The sequence below is a fragment of the Myotis yumanensis genome, unplaced genomic scaffold, assembly GCF_028538775.1.
Source record: "Myotis yumanensis isolate MYYU_CA2020_CCGP unplaced genomic scaffold, mMyoYum1.0.hap1 SCAF_12, whole genome shotgun sequence".
NCBI classification, from domain to species: Eukaryota; Metazoa; Chordata; class Mammalia; order Chiroptera; family Vespertilionidae; genus Myotis; species Myotis yumanensis.
In genome coordinates this window covers 3,411,756-3,424,092 of record NW_027223763.1, presented here as the reverse complement: position 1 = coordinate 3,424,092, position 12,337 = coordinate 3,411,756, and the positions used below count along the sequence as shown (strand labels likewise).

At 61.2% G+C, this 12,337-nt stretch overlaps 1 protein-coding gene and 2 non-coding genes across 13 annotated transcripts in view; all 3 read left to right on the top strand.

The window, feature by feature from the left end:
* PRRC2B (proline rich coiled-coil 2B) overlaps positions 1-12,337 on the top strand; it is a 77,876-nt gene that overhangs the window by 60,512 nt on the left and 5,027 nt on the right. For 8 of the 11 annotated variants that reach the window (XM_070430422.1, XM_070430420.1, XM_070430416.1 and 5 more), the window contains 14 exons: positions 306-484; positions 1,076-1,221; positions 1,739-1,880; positions 3,401-3,483; positions 3,964-4,152; positions 4,282-4,479; positions 4,878-4,964; positions 5,597-5,701; positions 5,841-6,030; positions 6,681-6,778; positions 7,557-7,684; positions 8,112-8,352; positions 9,766-9,942; positions 10,486-10,577. In XM_070430422.1, coding sequence (XP_070286523.1) covers positions 306-484; positions 1,076-1,221; positions 1,739-1,880; positions 3,401-3,483; positions 3,964-4,152; positions 4,282-4,479; positions 4,878-4,964; positions 5,597-5,701; positions 5,841-6,030; positions 6,681-6,778; positions 7,557-7,684; positions 8,112-8,352; positions 9,766-9,942; positions 10,486-10,577 — 2,055 coding nt within the window. Of the gene's footprint in view, positions 1-305; positions 485-1,075; positions 1,222-1,738; positions 1,881-3,400; positions 3,484-3,963; positions 4,153-4,281; positions 4,480-4,877; positions 4,965-5,596; positions 5,702-5,840; positions 6,031-6,680; positions 6,779-7,022; positions 7,452-7,556; positions 7,685-8,111; positions 8,353-9,765; positions 9,943-10,485; positions 10,578-12,337 lie in introns of those variants that run through there. The other 3 variants (XM_070430419.1, XM_070430424.1, XM_070430426.1) reach the window with 2 other exon arrangements.
* On the top strand, positions 6,474-6,559 carry LOC139021317 (small nucleolar RNA SNORD62). The gene has a single exon (XR_011473440.1). It is a non-coding gene; the product is annotated as a small nucleolar RNA SNORD62 (small nucleolar RNA).
* Positions 8,871-8,956, top strand: LOC139021318 (small nucleolar RNA SNORD62). The gene has a single exon (XR_011473441.1). It is a non-coding gene; the product is annotated as a small nucleolar RNA SNORD62 (small nucleolar RNA).

Sequence of the window (12,337 nt, the reverse complement as noted above, 5' to 3'; positions counted from 1 at the left end):
CTGACTTCTGCCCCAAGGCCTGGTGGTGGCCGAGGCCGGGGCGTCTGCTGGTCAGTGTTGTGACAGGAGGACGCCCTGCAGCTCTGTCCTTTGTGGAGTCCTGCTGAGCTTGGCTCACAGTGGGAAGGCAGAGTACTGAGCCCTGGCAGGGGCGGTGCAGCTGGAGGGGGCCTCCCCGTGGCCTGCCCGGGATGCACTGCTGCCGGGAGTGGCTTCCATGGTGCGTGCTGTGTGCTTAGGTGGTTTTCCCGTTGCTTCCCCAGCCGTGGTCGCTTCTGAGCTAACGAGGTCCCCTTCCCTTCTAGGACCCCGGACGAGGCCTTGCCAGGAGGTCACAGTGGTCACTACACCCTGGAGCGGGCTGCCCATGCCACCTCTGACGTCCCCGAAGCCGCCTGTGAGAAGGCAGAGGAGGCCACCCTGGCTGCTCAGAGGGTGGGCGAGCCGGGAGAGGCCATGAAGCAGTTTGACCTGAACTACGGAAGTGAGTCTGTTGCCTCGCATCTTCGGGGGAGGGAGGGAGCCGAGCCAGGTGAAATGGGGCCTCGCCCTGCAGGCTGCCAAGTCTGCCCTCTCACTGTGTCTGACCCTCTGGGGGAGGCCCTGGGCCTTGTTCTGGGGCACGGAGATGGGCAGAACGGATGCAACCCCTGCACTTGTGTTTCTCACAGTTTGCCAAACCCCTTAACTGCCCTACAGTGCCCCCCCGTCCCCGTCCCCCCTTGTAAAGATGGGAACCCGAGGCCCAGAGAGGTTGAGTGGCTCGTCCAGGGTCACATGGCTAATTAGGAGCAGCGCTGGGACTGGTGTCTCTATTTCCAAAGACTTTTCTGGGCTGTAGTGTCACTTAGGGCCCTTGGGTTTGCGTTGAGGGTTTGTTAGAGCAGGTGAGAGGTGTGGAATCCCAGCTCATTCTGTAGACACAGTGAACTCCACGGCTCCTGGGAGGTACCAGCCAGGCACTGCCCGGCCTTTGGAGCTGAGCTGTCCCAAGATGCCAGGTGCCTGTGGGGCTGGGTTCTTCTTGGCCTCCGATGAGTGGAACACCATCCCTTCGCGTGAACTCTTGGTTCAGATTCCATCCTCGAGAATTGTGGGCCCAGCCCCGGGGAGGAGACGGAGGTGGGCTCCATGGTGGGTGAAGGCTTCATCGAAATCCTGACCAAGAAGCAGCGCCGCCTGCTGGAGGAGGAGAGGAGGAAGAAGGAGCAAGCTGCGCAGGTGAGGAGCGTGAGGGAGGAGGAGCAGGGTGGCGGGTGGCGCCAGCCGGTGCGGGGAACCACAGCCAGGAGGCTCCGAGTTCTGAATGGAGCCCAGGATGGGAGGGAGGAGGGAGGAGGGAGGAGTGTCCCTCAGACACCGCCCGCAGCGCCCACAGTGGATGACCCCTTCCCTGTTCTCAAAGAGGGACTGTCCGGTGACAGCAGCTGGAGCCCAGCGGGCGCGGTGCAGACGGCCTCAGCCCCTCGTCTCCTCCCCCTGCGCCCGTGGGACCCTGTGCTCACATGGCGCCCGTGGGGCAGTGCACACTGTCCTGTTGTCTGATTCATCGCAGTCACTGGCTGTGAGCCCTTGCCAGGTGTGGCATTAACACTCACTCACGGTTGAGGTCTTGAGAGACGAGCGTCCCAGCATTGCTGGGGCGAGTTCTCTTGGTTCTGATGCCCCAGAGACGTTTGCTGGGAGAATGTCACGTGCCTGACCTCTCGAATGGCCTCTACCGCCTTTCTCTCCTTAGGTGCCTGTCAAGGGTCGGGGCCTTGCCTCCCGTATTCCTCCTCGGTTTGCGAAAAAGCAGAACAACTTGGGCCTGGAGCAAGGCGATGTGCCCGTGCCGGGCAGCAGCCTGGGCACTGAGATCTGGGAGAGCAGTGGCCAGGGTAAGAGCGGGGGTGCCTGGGCCTAGATGCTTAGCCCCTGGCTGTTCTCTTTTTAGGGAACATCTGCTTTCAGGACTGGGAATGTGGGTGGGGCGTGACCTGCTCCGGTGTCCTCTGAGCCAGTGTTCGCCCCACCTTAGCCCATGGGTGGCTGTCGCCCCTGAGCAGGTGTAGACTTGCCCTGCCTTGCAGTTGCTGGAAGAGCAAAGCGTTCCCTGAGTCTGGAGACCTGGAGACAGGTTGGCCCCGCCCCCCCTCGCCAGGGCACTGGAGCTGGCCTGGCTCCCTTTGCCCACGACACTTACCCTTTCCTGTTATGGGTAGAGGAGCGAGGAGTACCTGCCAGGAGGGCACCAGGGCCGGGGCTTTGTGATCTGTGCACTGGCCTTTCCCAGCCCGGAAGGAAGGCTCTGTCAGCCCCCGAGGCACTCTGACTCAGGTGGACTTCGCTCTTTAGAAAATTTGTTCCCCTGAACTTTTAAAAAATCTATATTTAACGCTTTTTTTCTAGTAACTTTAAAAACATAATACCATCTTAATCAGTGGTTCTCAATCTTGGCTGCACATTAGAATCACCTGGGAATCTTTTTAAAATCCTGATTTCTGGGCCTCATCCTCCGGAAATTCTGTTTGTTTGTTATGGGGTGGGGCCACAACATTAGTAACAAAGAAACAGAATTTCCGGAGGATGAGGCCCAGAAATCAGGATTTTAAAAAGATTCCCAGGTGATTCTAATGTGCAGCCAAGGTTGAGAACCACTGATCTTAATGGAACCAGTTCCTCTTGAATGCCCACTTTGGACAGGATGGCCTCTACCATCCTGCAGGGAACATAGAACAAGGCACGTAGCCCTCCCCAGGGAGCGTGGAGAAGTCACCCACAGCCAGTTGTGTGACACAGCGCAGCCCAGGCTTTCAGGGTGAGGCCTCGCCCTCAGAGGTCCTGGGCTCTGGGCCTGGACTCGCAGTTGTGCCGCGTGGCCTGTCCCCGTTGCAGAACGAGGCTGGGAAGGACTCGGCTCTGATGCCAAGAGCCATGGCCTCTCAGGGAAATACTGACGTCAGACGGTGGGTGGTGTGTGACGGGTGTGTCAGAGTGAGCAAGTCCGGAGACACCTGTCCCTGGAGCCCGGGAGCGGGCTTCTGTCGTCAGACCACGGTCTGGGCGATCTGAAGGTCACACGTGAAGTCGTGTGGACAGGCACGGGGCCATGGCTGCTGTTGGCGTCTCGGTGGCGGCGGCGTGGGCCTTGTGGGACTGGCAGCAGCTCCCGCTGGTAGAAACAAATAGTTGGCTTGAGTGAGGGAAGCCTCAGCACAGCAGAGATGAAGTCTGCCTGCGGCTGCTGGGCAGGGGCGTGACGCTCAGACCAGCTCCCCAGTATCAGCTGCTCACTGGCGTGTGGGCGGGGACCGCGAGGGCTGTGAGGACCTGGGTTTGTGTACGCCATGCCTGTGCTCGCCTTGGCAGCCTCCTGCTCCTTTTTGATGCCCTGATTCTCTGCTTCCTCCTCCGGCAGCCCTGCCCGTTCAGGCCTCAACCAGCGACTCCTGGACTAAAGCCGCCACGGCCTTCAACAGCTCCGAGCCCGGCTCTGCGGAGGTGAGTGCGCTGTGTGCTCACAGGCGGGGGTGCTCGCCGCCCACGTGGCTGCCTGGCCTGGGCTTCGTCCGTCCTGTGGCCCACGCCCTCCCTCAGCCGCAGTAGTTGAGCCTGGACCAGAGGCCATTTCCTCAGGCCCCGGCTTGTGGCTGGACTACAGCCTCGGTTTCTGACCTATGTGAGATGCCTGTGTGAGAGGGAGGAAGAAAGGGGGTTACCCCACCCCCTGTAGGGGAGCAGTCGGGGCTCTCCTTCAAACCGGGAGCGGTGGTCACTCCGTTTGGTTTGGGTCACAAGAGAGATGCGTGTGACCGTCTTGGACGAGGGCCCACTGGGGGTCTGGAGGTTCGGGCAGGGGTGCCTTTGGCCACATCCTTTCAGCTGTGGGGTCAGGTCCCAACGCGGGACAAGACTGCGCACAGGCAGGCAGCGTGGGGAGCCTAGGGGTCAGTGCTCTAACCCGTTTGGTGCCTTGCACAGCAGGGCTTTAAGAGCAGCCAGGGAGACAGTGGTGTGGACTTGAGCGCCGAGTCTCGAGAGTCGTCTGCGACCTCGTCGCAGCGCAGCTCGCCCTATGGCACTCTGAAACCAGAGGAGATGAGCGGGTCCAACCTGGAGCCCAAGGCTGACGGCCATAAGGAGCCGGCTCAGAAGCAACCCGAGCCAAAGGTAACCTGGAGTCCCTCTTGCAGGGGCCGGGCCTGGGCAGAAGGGCTCATTGTCTCGTCTTCTGCCCCGATTCCCGCGCGCGTAGAAGGTCATCTAGTCTGTGTTCAGCTGCTCTGCTTTCCCGTCAAGGATTCAGAACAAGGCTCAGCGCAGAGCAAGGAGCACAGACCAGGACCCATCGGCAACGAGCGCTCCCTGAAGAACAGAAAGGGCTCTGAGGCGGCCGAGCGCCTGCCGGGCGCCGCTGTCCCACCGGTCAACGGGGTGGAGATTCACGTGGACTCCGTGCTCCCGGTGCCGCCCATCGAATTTGGAGTCAGTCCAAAAGTGAGGCTTTGGCTTATTTCCTTTCTCCTTTATTTTTTTTGTACTTGGAGGGAAGGAGGGGCTTGGACAGGTTGTCTCCTAGAAGGAGCAGAGGGGTGAGCTGAGCGGCACCGGGGAGCATGCGGGTGAGCGTGGACGGAGGTGCTAGTGAGCTGCCCCCTATGTGCCCTGCTGACGTCAGCCGGTTCTCAGGCTGTGCAGGCGGCAGTCTTCATGGTCTCTGTCAGGTGGGGCAGTGGGCACGGCAGGAGCGAGGATGAGGGGCGGCACCCTTCTCTCCTGTGCCGCTGGGGAACATGCGGCCATGTTGCTTGCGTGGTGGGTTTTTAGAGGCGCTGAGACCATGTCTCTGCCGCAAGGTGAGCCAGGATCTCCAGGGCTCTGTCCCCTTTTCCCAGGACTCCGACTTCAGCTTGCCGCCGGGGTCTGCCCCTGGCCCCGCGGGGAATCCAGTGGTCAAGCTCCAGGACGCCCTGGCTAGTAACGTGAGTGTGCTTCCTTGCCAGCCCTGGCCCCGCGCTGCTCGGCCCTGGGGTCAGGCAGACCTGGGTTTGAGTCATGACATAATTTCTAGCTGCTTACTGTCTTCCACTAGTTGTTTGAATGTTCTACACCCAGTTTTGTGACCTTAAAATGGGGCAGTGTGTTTCCCAAGGTCTGGTTTGGGTAGCATGCTTCGATGCTCTGTTCTTCCAAGTTCCGTGGTCATGTTTGAGATGCTGGGTGAACCACGCTTCCGGACTGAGCTCCCAGGGCCCACCGCATGCTGAGGGCCCCGCCTAGCGCAGCAGGAGCGGCCAGCAGGCATCGCTGAGCCTCTGTCCCAGGCACCTGTTCCTCAGCCTCCTGGAGATCTCCACGCCTGCGTGCCGGCAGCCAGTCGTTACGTTGCTGGCACATGCCCATCCCTGCTAGAGGGCTCTGGGGAATGGGGGGCTCTCCTGGGCCTCTGTCAAGGGAAGCCACGAAGGCAGCTCTTTGGAGAAGATAAACTGGTCTCAGCTGCTGGCAGCTTCATCTTGTGGCCTTACGTGCACACGACCAACTCTGAAGGGCATTTTGACACGTCGTCTCGCTTCCTCTGCCTGGTTATCCCATGGCTTCCTGTCTCCTCCAGGCCGGGCTGACACAGAGTATTCCCATCCTGCGGCGAGATCATCACATCCAGAGGGCCATCGGCCTCTCCCAGATGTCCTTCCCCACGGCCGACCTCACTCTGAAGGTAACACCAGTCCTGATCTCAGCAAGGCCCACGCGGGGCCCTGGCTTGTGAGGAGCGGGGAGCGGGCAGCCCCACCCACTGCCACTGCCTCTGCCTCTCCCTAGTAGTGTTCATTCCTCTCCTCCCCTTGCTTCCAAAGATGGAGTCTGCACGGAAGGCTTGGGAAAACTCGCCCAGCTTGCCGGAGCAGAGCTCTCCGGGAGGCCCTGGCTCGGGCATCCAGCCCCCGTCCTCTGTGGGAGCCTCCAGTGGGGCCAACTACAGCTCCTTCGGCGGCGTCTCCATGCCGCCCATGCCTGTGGCCTCCGTAGCGCCTTCTTCTCTCCCAGGTATCGGCCCGAGCCTCCTCGTGCGCTTCGACAGAAGCGTGGGGCTGGCAGCCCTGAACCCACCGACCGTGACTTAGGGAGTCTGTGCAAGTGGGAGTCGATCCCAGCTTCCCACGGCTGCAGACGGCTCGCACTTGCTTCTGCTGGGAGGGAGGAGCGAGCCGAGATGGGCTTTGAGTTGGATCCGGGTTAATGGGGGCGGGGTCACTCTGCCAGTGAGCAGCTCAGCCCTGAGCCTCGGTCTGTGCTCTGTAAAACCAGCCCGGGCGAGGATGGTGCTCCATGGGGTAGCCACGCCGACCAGAGGCCATACCTGAAAGTGCTTGCCTATCAGCTGAATCCTCAGTCAGTAACGGACATGTTGTCCTTCCCGCCAGCGTCCTGGTCGTGGTGTCGGTGCCCAAAGGGGGAGGGTAGGGATTTTGAGGTGCCGGCTGCCGAGGTCTCAATGATGGAATCCCAATAGATCCTTCTGACCCTCCACTGTGGACTCAATAGCAGGGAGATGAAGAGGAACGTGGCTGAGAGACCGAGGCAGCTGCACGCAGTGGGCACGAGGGGCGTGGGAGGGTGGGCACAGCGTGTCCCCTAAGGGTCCTCGGCAACAGTGAGACCTGATCCTGTTCTGCCTCCGTGGGTTCTGTCTCCAGGCAGCCACCTGCCACCTCTCTACCTGGATGGGCACGTGTTTGCCAGTCAGCCCCGGCTGGTTCCTCAGACCATCCCGCAGCAGCAGAGCTACCAGCAGGTGATGGCGCAGGCCGGGCGGCGGGGGGCGGGGGCGGGGTCAGAAGTCCTGTGTTTCTTCTTTCTCTGAATCCCTCGCGTAATGCCCAGCACCTGCGTGTCCTGGCAGCCAGTCAGTGTGTGGGGCACGAGTAAACGAGGCGAGGAGTGGAGCTCAGTGCTCCAGACTCTGCTTAGTTTTCCTTCGAGTTCTCCTCTGGGTCCTGGCCGGGACTAGCTGAAACGGAATTCTCTTTGGTGATCAGGTATCCTTCTGATGAAGAGAAGCAAGGCCTAGACTCCCAGGCATGGATGCATTAGAAAGAGGTAGTTTTAGAACGAGCAGGCGTGCGTTTTTATGCGGCACCGGCATCGTTTCCATGCTGCAGGGGATGCTTTCTGGACGTCGGACTTGGCGCGGGGCCAGACCTTGCCTGCGCAGACCAGCACCAGGCTCCCCGCGGAGGCGCTGCTCAGAGCAGATTCGGGACAGAGGGCAGAGGACTTGGCCTGTCCTGACCCCTTTAAAACGTGTTCTTAAATATTACCTTGTGCAGTTGTGCAAGGTGTTGGTCTTCACGGAACTGGGTCCTACTGCATGTGTTCTGTGCGTGTTTGTCCACGCACCCTCACGTGAGCGCCACCTCAGTGTGTGGAGCTAGGCAGTGTCTGACGCGTAGAGCAAAAGCGCAGGAAGGAGGTGCTGGGACTGGCAGGTGGGGCGGGGTTCCAGCCGCGTGCGGAGGGGAAGGGAAGAGCAGCTCGGAGGGCCCCGCAGTGACCTGCTGGCTTCCCCACAGGCTGCCGCTGCCCAGCAGATCCCCATCTCTCTCCACACGTCTCTGCAGGCTTCAGCCCAGCTGGGGCTGAGGGGCGGGCTCCCCGTCTCCCAGTCACAGGAGATCTTCAGCTCCTTGCAGCCCTTCAGGTGAGACGGGGACGAGGGCTGGCGGCTCACAGGCGGAGCTCAGGCCTTTGCAGCCTGCGCACTGGTTCCCTTTGTTCTCCTTGGGGTGAGGGTGTGTGGTCACTTACAGTTCGCTCTTCACTGTGTGCAGGAGGGGCTGTGGGCCTGCTGCCCTGCCCTCCGCCACGCCCACGCCCACGCCCGCTGCCTCCAGCTGCCCTTGCTGTGTCTCACGTCCAGTGCTTTTGGGTTTCCTGCGTCTTGTATGTTTGTCCATTCGTTTAATCCAGTGATGCCCCAACTGTGATCCCTGGACCAGCAACATGGGCACCATCCAGGGGGCTGTTCTGAACGTCGAGGGGTAGGGCCAGCAGAGTGTTTGCGCAAGCCCTCTGGGTTCTCACTCGGGCACTCCCATATCTGCCCTGGTATCGTCTGGCTTTTGCAGGTCACAGGTGTACATGCACCCCAGCCTGTCCCCGCCCAGCACCATGATCCTCTCTGGAGGCACCGCCCTGAAGCCTCCGTACTCGGCGTTCCCCGGCATGCAGCCCTTGGAGCTCGTGAAGCCCCCGTCCGGCTCCCCTTACCAGCCCATGAGCGGAAGCCAAGCCCTGGTCTACGAGGGCCAGCTCAGCCAGGCGGCCGGGCTGGGCGCCTCCCAGATGCTGGACTCCCAGCTCCCCCAGGTCAGGCGTCAGTCCCCCCCAACTGCTTTTCCCTCGCCTGCCTCTCAGTGTGCTGACTTGCTGCTGTAGCTGGAACCAGGTCACAGGCTCAGCCCCTTCTGAGGGATCCCATCACCTCTGTTTCGTGTCCCCCCCCCCCCACGTCTTCTGTGGAGCTGGAGGTGAAGTGGCAATGCTTCCTGTTCTCCCCGCTGTCCTCTGGACCTGAACTCGTCCACTGGCTGCCCACGTCTCTGTTCTAATATCTATATCTCACTGCATCTCAAACAACTTGTTCAGACATCGGGTCCAAAACGTGATTTTCTCCCTGGTCCTTGAGGTGGTCCAGTCCGCATCACCCCCTCTGGGCCCTCGGCAGGTCTGTCGGCTCTGCATTTGGAGAGTATTCAGAGTCCAGCCGGTCCTCGTCCCTGCACCCCTCCCTGCCCAGGCTCCTGCATGAACTCCCGCCCCCTCCCTTTAAAACAGGTGTTGCACGCAGATGGGGCCTGGGTCTTAGAGGCTCTGGCTGCCACGTGTCTCAGTGATGCAATCCCAATAGATCCTTCTGACCCTCCACTGTGGACTCACCAGCAGGGAGATGAAGAGGAACGTGACTGAGAGACAAAAAGTGGCCCCCTGCCCTCCCCTCCCCCACCGGGTCTGGACAGTCCAAGTTGCTTAGGCCTTGCAGTGCCTTTCTCTTGTCACAACGTGCTTGTGCTTCAGAAGCTTCCAGGAAGCTCCAGTTTGGTTCCAAGAACCCTGACCCCGAGCCTCGTCCTCTGACCTTAGAGGCAGGCAGTGGCGGGCGGCCCGGTGCTGCACGGAGGGGGCGAGGGAGCCTCCGGCCTTGTTCTCACCTGGGATCTGATCCACATGGACGTCCCCTCCTAGCCTCCGGGCCCTCCCTAGCTTTTCTCCCACCCCACCACCACCCGCACACGCACACGCACTCCCACTCGCACTCGCACCCGGGGTGCTGCCCACTCTCTGCACTCCGGCACCGGCGCTGTGTCCAGGATGGCACCGCCCTGCCCTCGTGGCTCTGGGTCTGACAGTGTCCTGGTGCTTTCCCCGCACAGGGTGCATTCAGCGAGCCTTCACTGGGTGGGAGCGGGGAGGGCTGGAGTACACACGCCCTTTCCACCTGGGAGAGGAGCCCCACCCCCGGGTGGCACTGGCCAGCTGCTGCCGCCTCGTCCCGTGCCTGCTTCACCACCCACTGTGCCGGCGGCAGGCCTGCCCCCGCCACCGAGTATGAAGTCCAGGGTGCCCTGCGGCTCTCAGGGAAAGCGAGTCTCTCCCGCTGCAGGAAGGCCTCGCTGTGACTTGAGTCTGATGGGTGCTTGCTCTTGGGCGTGAGTGTGAACAGTGGTTTGTGACTTTCTCCCCCACCACCACCCCTTTCCTGACTGTCCCTGTTGTCAGCAGCTGACGATGCCACTGCCCGGCTCCCAGCTGCCTCTGCCGCGGTACGGCTCCGGACAGCAGCCCCTGCTCCTGCCCCAGTCCATCCAGCTGCCACAGGGGCAGAGCCTCTCGGTGGGGGCCCCTCGCAGAATTCTTCCGCCCGGGTCCCAGCCTTCGGTCCTTAACACCAGCAGAGAGGTGAGCGCGACCATCCTGCTGGGGTCCTGGAAGGGTCTTACCAGCCCTCCGGTTAGCCAGACACCACTGCTGTGGCAGGAAAGGCCAGGGTCTGGGGCACAGCCTCTTGCCTTCCCGTGGTCAGTGCCCTGGTCAGTGTGCCAGCTGGCCGTGTGGACGAGCTCAGGTGTGCGTGGCCCACGCCGGGAGGAGGTGTATCGGTCCATGCCTGGTCCCTGTGTGGGCGCGGAGCACCCGAGGGGCCAGTTCAGGTGCAGGTCCTGGAGGCCCAGGTAGAGGCCTGGGGCTGGAGCCCAGGGCCCAAGCCCCACGGTTCTGTGGAGGACTCCTCCTCAGGGCAGAGACGGCCAGGCAGCACCCGTGGTGGTGCTCAGCCCCTTAAAAGGGAACAAGACCTCGAGCCTCGATTCCTTTAGAAGCTGCCTCTCTATCCAGAACTTCTCCCGGGTCTTCCTGGGTCCCCTCGGCTGTGTGCAGGGTGGTTCAGCGAGGGCCAGGCTGTCTCCCGCCACCAACCAGCAGCCTTTGCTTCCCGGTCTCTAGTCCTCTCAGATGGAGATGAAGGGCTTCCACTTTGCCGACAGTAAACCGAATGTTCCTTCAGGAGGCTCCGGGCAGTCACCACAGACCTACAGGTAAAGGGACCGGCGGGTGCTGAGGGCCCGGGAGGGCGGCACGGCACCGAGGCCGGGTCCCCTCGTAAGCCCGAGTGTCACCAAGACATTTCAGTCATCACTGGGAACTGGGGAACTGGGTTTTGGTTTTAACCCTCATCCCATGCTCTGCATTGGGAGAGCTTGCTGGGAAGGCGGGGAAAGGAACTGCTATGTTGTCAGCGTCGGGCTGACCCTGCCTGCACACAGCTTTCTCGCAGCTTCTAGAACAGGCGTCAGTGGCCACGAAGGCACAGCCCTGGGCGGGAGGACCTTCCTCCCCAGGACCTGGTGCTGCTGGGCCGTGGGCCCTGGCTACCCAGGACGAGCTGCACCTTTTTGCTTCCTCTGCGCCCGTCTCTGCCTCCAGCACCAGTCCCAGGGCCCTGAGCTGGATCAGAGCTGGCCCTGTATGAATTGTCTTGTTCAATTACTTGGGTTGCAAAGGCAGCAAAGCTCTGGGTCTGCCAACTTTCTCACCCCAGGGAGCGCGTGTGAGTTGGGAAGGCAGCGTGCCCGGCTTCGGGCCCAGGGTCAGTGCAGTCGACTCTTGTTATGTGTGGGAAACGCCTGGGAACCGTCCTGTTGGTAAATGAGTCAGACAGACGTGCAGCTGGCAGTGCCCTGGGCGAGGCCGGCGGAGGCTCCAGCCCCACCAGGTCCTCTGGCGGAGGGGCACCTGCCAGTCAGGTCTGGCCCGGCGCTCGGCCCGCTGCTCCTGGAGTGCGAGGCCTCGGCCTCAGCCCCTGCCGCTTCCTTCCATCCTTCCAGCAGCATTTCCAGAGAGAGGGATTTTTGTGAATTTTCCCCCATTTCATCTTTTCTGTTCTTATTTTCACTCTCTCGGCTTCATTTATTTTTGTTAGTTCGCTCTATTGTCCGATCATGTTTTTCACGTGGGCCAAGACAACAGAACTATTAGCAAACTGTGTGGATAGCAGCACAGAGCCGTGTGTACATGGAGGGAGGGAAGGCGTGGAGGGTGAACAGGTGCTCAGTCTCCCTGGGCAAACCCGGGGAACGGACCCGCCTGAACAAGAGCCGCGTGCGCCCACCGTGTGGGAGTGGCGGCCACTGCCTGTGGAGACTTTAGAAAGTGTGACCCGTAGCGAAGGAGCCCTTGTTGTGCAGGTGTTTTCACTGGGGCTGGGAACGTGGTATGTTTTTATGGAGGAGCATTTCCCACTTTTTCTGGAAATGACTTCTGAGGCGTGTCCCGCCACACAGGCTCCCCGCTCCGGTCCTTGGGGTGCTGTGTGCAAGACGGCTCTTCGGGAGCCGTGCTCCTGGGCACAGCCCACTGTCCGGAGTCCACTTCCACCATGAAATCATTTTTTCCCCAGCACCTAATTACCCTTCCTGGGAACTGGTTGTCGGGAACGGAACACACTTAGAAAGGTGTTCTACAGTATCATTCCTTTTGGTGTCTCCACCCCCCACCCACAGAAAGGGAAGACTAGAAAACTACTGGGCGTAATTCCTAGGTTTAGAGACCTTTTATCTGGCCATAGAGTCACGTTGGTCCAGACCCTCCAAGCCCTGAGAGACTCTTGCTCCTCCTGTCCGTCCATCTGTCTGGTCAGTCTCTGTCCGCAGTGGCGACCTCGGTCTCTCCCCCTGGGTGCCTCTCCCTGAGCTGCGTTGGAGGTGCCAGGGCGACTGAGCCCGCTCTTCCTCTGAGCTCGGCTGCCTGCGGTCTGTTTTCCTCCGCCGGGAGGTCTGCGAGCCCGAGCCAGGGCGCG